Below are 5564 nucleotides of genomic sequence, written 5' to 3'. Positions count from 1 at the left end.
CTCCTAATTTAATTATTTCCATTCTGTTCTGTTCAAGTTGCTTTTGTATCATAAGACTATCATTTCTGTTCTTCATGTTCGTATCAGCTCTTTGACGACATGCAAGAATCCGCAGATCCTCTTTGATAAATGCCGTTTTTAACGCTCAGCCGACTGTAAGCTGCAGTGTGGTTGAAAAGAGAATTGATAATTGAAAAGTAAAGCGGGTGTGATTAATTTTTGACAGTATGGTTGTTTTAAAAGAAGGGTCTACTCCCAGTAGTTGATGTGAGAAACCCCGGTGAATCAAAGCTCTGGTTGGCCTCTTGGGGTTTCTACCCGTCCAACCTCCATCGCTCGGCTGGGTTTTAATGCCCACCTGAGGGACTATAGGGGAGGGAAGCAAGGGGAAACTGAGGTTCTTTGACTCCACGTCGATATTTTTGCTTTCCAGCTGAGCAGAATCACAGCCTCTCTGCTCTTAACTAATCGAAATCTAAAGCCCACCCCCTCTGCTTCTCTCATCTCGCCTTCCTCTCGCTCCACTTTCTCTTCATCCTCGCCAACTTTAGGAACAAACTCCATGCTTGTCAGAGCTAAACACACATATAGTTACCTTTTGATCTCCTTCTCACCCGGTACTTAACATCGACTTTCTTTCGTATTCGTTTTAAACGTTAACTCACGAGGACTTTGTCCCACGTTTAAGTATGCACGGATTCTTTCTCAGGATTAAAGAGAACTGAGTAGGTTGAAGGCTGCCACGTTGAGATGTTTCAGGAGGCTCAGCGCATGGCAGATAAGCGCTGTACTTAAAATAGTTTGTAGTTATAAAGGTCTCCATGTAGGCCACTGTGAGGCAAGTAATCCTCAGGCTGAGTCTATTTAAAAAAAAAAAAAGTGAAACTTCAAACGGGAAAAAAATTCTAGTTACTTTTTCCATAGTTCTCTTTTTGTGTCATTTGTCTTAGCACAAATAAATAATTACACAAGTACAAAACACTTTTCTATTCAAATGAATAATAGTTATAATCATTATTTATCGAAACAAATTTGCCCATTCAGAATGCCTAGTAGTCCAAAAAAAGTATAAAAACTAATTTAATTACTTCATAAGCAAATGTAATCACCCAAACCACTGTAAACCAACAAGATAGAATCAATTAAGAGTAAATCCTGGGCTCATCTTTTTATCTCCACCAAAATAAAATGGAATACTTAAACATTGGGAATATCAATATTTGAAAAATACACATACTCAAAAAAAAGCTTTTCTTTTGGATTAGGACCATAAGCCTGTGAAAATAAACAAAGATCCAACATTTTCTTCTTAGTGCATAAACACGAGGAAAGTTCAAGATTTTAGTGCTATGCAAATCACACAGCATTTTGTGCTTGCCAATAAATGTTTGCCACTTTTCAAGTAGTGTCATGAAAGTCAGTGTAGTGCGATGAGGAACACTAACCCTGCAACCTTCTTTCATTTAACACCCTTTACAGTCAAGAGCCTACATGTTGTCTACACGCAGTTGTGTTGTTCATTGCATGCCAACATCATGGACCAGATACACTTGTGTACTAATCAATATTATGTTGACACTCGACTGCACACAAATGTTAAGCCTTCAACCAAAGTAGAAAGGAGACCCAGAGTACTTCTCTTACAATTCCCATTTAGTTTTCCTGTACATTATGACTCATTTGATGACAAGTACATTTCAGGTGCTTGCAATATATAGACGGCAATTTTCAGACTATGACTCAATACCTTTACAATCAATGTAGGGAACTGTGTAGAATTTTAGTATCTTGTTTTACATAAGTTTTAAAACATAATAAAATCAACGACCCTAATGACCTTGATTTTAAAAAGAGAAAAAATTAAAGCTCACAAATATCTAATTTTCCAATGCCTTTCAAATAGCATCCTTTTTCAATAGTTAATTCTTGCAATTTAAAAAAAAAAAAAAAAATCAAGAAACAAACAGCAAATCACTATTATGTTTCTGGATAACGTGCAAAATGCAAAACTAATTTAGAACATGATGTCGCCTTTTGAAATGAATCGTCATGGTAAATTGTAAAGTTGCATTATAATAGAAAGAAACTGACCCTCAGAAAATTAAAACCTATCCATTAAATTGATGCACAAACAAGTCCCGCCTTTCCTCCATCTTTATTTGTCACATACTCAAAACAAGAACAAAGTATACCACTATACACATTTATTGATAACAGTGACTTCACACTGTGTTATAGAGGTCACACGCATGCATTACACGCGCACGTTAATATCTTTCCAGAACATAAACACGATATACACTAGGAAACCATTTGATGGGGTACTTGGAACAGTAAATGCCCCCATTATGAATCTTCACTTTACATTTTTTCATAACTTACACGGAACATCTCGATTTCAGGCCATTTTACTGTACTGCGTAAAGATTTAATTGTTTTGTTTTGTAAATTTGATTTGAAAAGAGGAAGGGCGATGACACATTTTCGTTTTGTAGTGAATTTTTCTCCTTGACAATAGAGTTTAAGGTGAAAAATATTCTGTAAGGAGAAAGAAGTTGCTTAAAATGTTAATTTGGGGAGTCCAGAAATTTCATTACAATGTGGTTGAGTGGTAAAATGGCGGTGATGTTATATCACATTGTAACCCTGAAGGTTTCTATCACATTGCATCACACCACTTAAAGTTCTTCGGTTCCCTTCCTTCACCAAAGAATGTTTTCATTTTTTCGGATGACTGATCTCGCTCACTTGTTACTTACTCTTCAGCTCTTCCTCTTTGCCTTCGTTTTCTCACCTTCCCTCCCCCTGAGAGGCTGAGAAAAACTGCTTTTATTTATTTCTTTTTTCAAACCCTTGAGCATGCCAGAGAGAAAACCGAAGATTAAGATCTCAATGCTCTGTGGAGCATCCATGGATATAAAAAGTTCACACATTCCTGTTGAAATCCAGTTTTTTTTGCGATACAAAAAAATGAGAAAAAGATGAATATTTTAGGGGTATTTGTCACATGCACTTAACAGCCAGTTCTTGTCGGAAAATGCTGCAGCCTGTTTAACTTTGCTGTCAGACCGTTTGCACACTTTCTAAAGTTTTCTTTTCATCACTTTTGACTGGACAGTCCTTGTCAATGACATTGCTGTACAATATTTGTGTCTATTTGAAAGCATATTAAATGGTTAATTATCTGTGTTCTGTAGCTGCTACCTATGAAGAATACGATCCAATACAAGCTATTTTATAAAAAATCTAACAATTGAACAGTCCTGTAGACTTTTTATTCACTGTACCAATGATGAGATCTTAAGAGCAGTCTTAAGATCTCCTAGATTATTATTTTTCCCCCTAAATTGAGAAGAATTTTTTGAAAATCTTTGACACCTGTCTTTAAAAGTGTATATTACTGTCAGAAGCTTTCTGATATCACTGAGAAATCTGGCAAAAGATCGAGGAGGCAACGAAGAGCGGAAGGGCAATTGGTAAACAGAAGACTATAAGAGGTTACAATTTAAAAACTATTTGCCAACACATAACTTTATGAATATCATGGTATTGACGAATGTATTCCTCATTGTACATAAGACTGCAGGAAACCAAGAAAAGTATGAGGCAAAAATGTCCATAACATGAGGATTGCAAAAAGAAAAATATCACCATTATGCTTGTAGCCAGTAATAGCATTGATGTCATTGCCAGCGACATGTACGTGTCACAGGATTATTGCAAGCATAAATCAAAGGCCTTTTAGCTTCTTTTATGTGTTTCCTTATGGCAGGAAAGAGGGGAAGGGTCGTAGTAGCCGTGTATAAGAAGCAATATATGTGGATAGAGAATCTATCGGATGCATAAATGAATCTTATTTGTATTTATGGGAAGAAATGAGTGAATTTGTAATTTTTAACTCTAAAAAGACAAATGGGCAACATATTAGGCCACTTTACACAAATGTATTGATACAAATACTGTACATCTCGGGATTTTATCTCCCACCCATACTGGATACAAGTGGGAAGTGGGTATGATCAGCATGATAAAACAGCATTTCACTTTTTACATTTATATTTCACTTGCAATACAGTAGCTGCACATATATTTTCATGACAAAGACTTAAGCAGACTCCACTGCTCATAATTGTGTTGACGTGTAGAGTACTCATATTTAAAGGTGGGTAAGGTAAATGTGTTTAGTTTACTTATCTGATTCATGTCTTCATCACTTGACAATCAGTTCATGCTCACAGGACTCTGAGTTATAACTTGTCAACGACTGGACTGCGAAGAAAGGTAAACACTCTTTTACACATAAATGCACCTTATTAAGTGGATCTAAGTTTCCTATCTTGCTTAAGGATTGATGACCTTTGCGAGAAGGGCTGAGCCCCAGTTTACCCATTCTGGTCCATAAGAGAAGGAGAAATGGTAGCTAAGTATACCCCTCAGATGTCAAGTGATATTATCTGGCCAGAAATAAAAAGAAAGGTATGCTAAAAAGTTGACAAAAATTCAACACAGTGAACGAAACCTAATTTCTCGGCATAATAAAGGCTAACGTCAAATAAATAGCAGTGCATGCTGGGAGCACTAATGGCACCGCTCTGACAAAGGAGGCAAACAAACAGTTAGGAATGACTAGAAGTTATAAATATTTAATTAAAATGACGAGGAAGCAAATTAGAATGTAAACCTTGTGTCTCAGGTAATAAATATATAATCAAGCAAGTTCCTTTGCGAGCATCATTGTGGAAGATAAAATAATACTATATACACTTAGAAGCCTTTAAAGTTTGGTTTGTTGTAACATATGATAGCATTTCTTCTTAAAATGGTTTGGTTGCTTTCAAGACTTTAATCTAAGCCTCATTCTACATGATTTTGGAAATAAAATTTGCCCACAGTAATTGCGTCTTAATGGTGGTTCCATAGTAATCCCGTATTGGGACGTTAAAGTGATCTATGCAAGAAATAGGGCTTAACTTCACAGTACCGATCCCACCTAAACCATGAAGCGGTGCTCCTTGCCATCATGCGCCATTAGGATAACATTCCGGTTGGAGGTCCAGATGAGGCGGGCAAGCTTCAAGTGGTTCTGGGAGCCAGGCGATGCTGGCTGGACCGGAGGCACCTGGTAGGTCTTAATGCAACGAAGCTGAGGGGCCGAGTTCAACATCCCGATGCTGCCCAGCAGACTGGTGTTCATCTAAGTTGGGCAAATTCACAAGATTTTCTTTTTCACTTAATGTTCAAATAAACTATTTTTTGCCGTTTGCAAAAAAAAAAAAAACTGTAATAGTATTGTTTTCATCAACGTAACACAACAGTTTATACAATACGAATGTAATGAAAGCTTTCAAAGAGCTCTTTTTTGGGCATTCATTGAAGTATTTAACCTTTTTTTCTCCATGGTTAGAGAATAAGAAAATGAGTGCATATTATTTACCTGCCAAAAAGAGATATGACTGTCAGCATTCGAATACGTTGCCAGATAACGTCCGTCAGGGGCAAATGACACCGCTGTGATTGGGCCCTTATGACCATGAATGTTCTAAAGGAAATCACAGTTGAGAATA

General features: G+C 36.8%; 1 protein-coding gene across 2 annotated transcripts in view; it reads right to left on the bottom strand.

The window, feature by feature from the left end:
• Window positions 1-2141: 2141 nt before the first annotated feature.
• The window catches only part of wdr7 (WD repeat domain 7), a 37837-nt gene continuing 34414 nt past the window's right edge, over window positions 2142-5564 (bottom strand). For both annotated transcript variants that reach the window (XM_077621889.1, XM_077621890.1), the window contains 2 exons: window positions 5435-5539; window positions 2142-5194 (listed from right to left, as the gene is read on the bottom strand). In XM_077621889.1, coding sequence (XP_077478015.1) covers window positions 4991-5194; window positions 5435-5539 — 309 coding nt within the window. In that variant the 3' untranslated portion in view covers window positions 2142-4990. The remainder of the gene's footprint in view (window positions 5195-5434; window positions 5540-5564) is intronic.

This window comes from Stigmatopora argus, chromosome 16 (assembly GCF_051989625.1).
Source record: "Stigmatopora argus isolate UIUO_Sarg chromosome 16, RoL_Sarg_1.0, whole genome shotgun sequence".
In the NCBI taxonomy this organism is placed as follows: domain Eukaryota; kingdom Metazoa; phylum Chordata; class Actinopteri; order Syngnathiformes; family Syngnathidae; genus Stigmatopora; species Stigmatopora argus.
The sequence above is the reverse complement of the archived record's forward strand: the minus strand, read 5'-3'. Positions and strand labels throughout refer to the sequence as shown.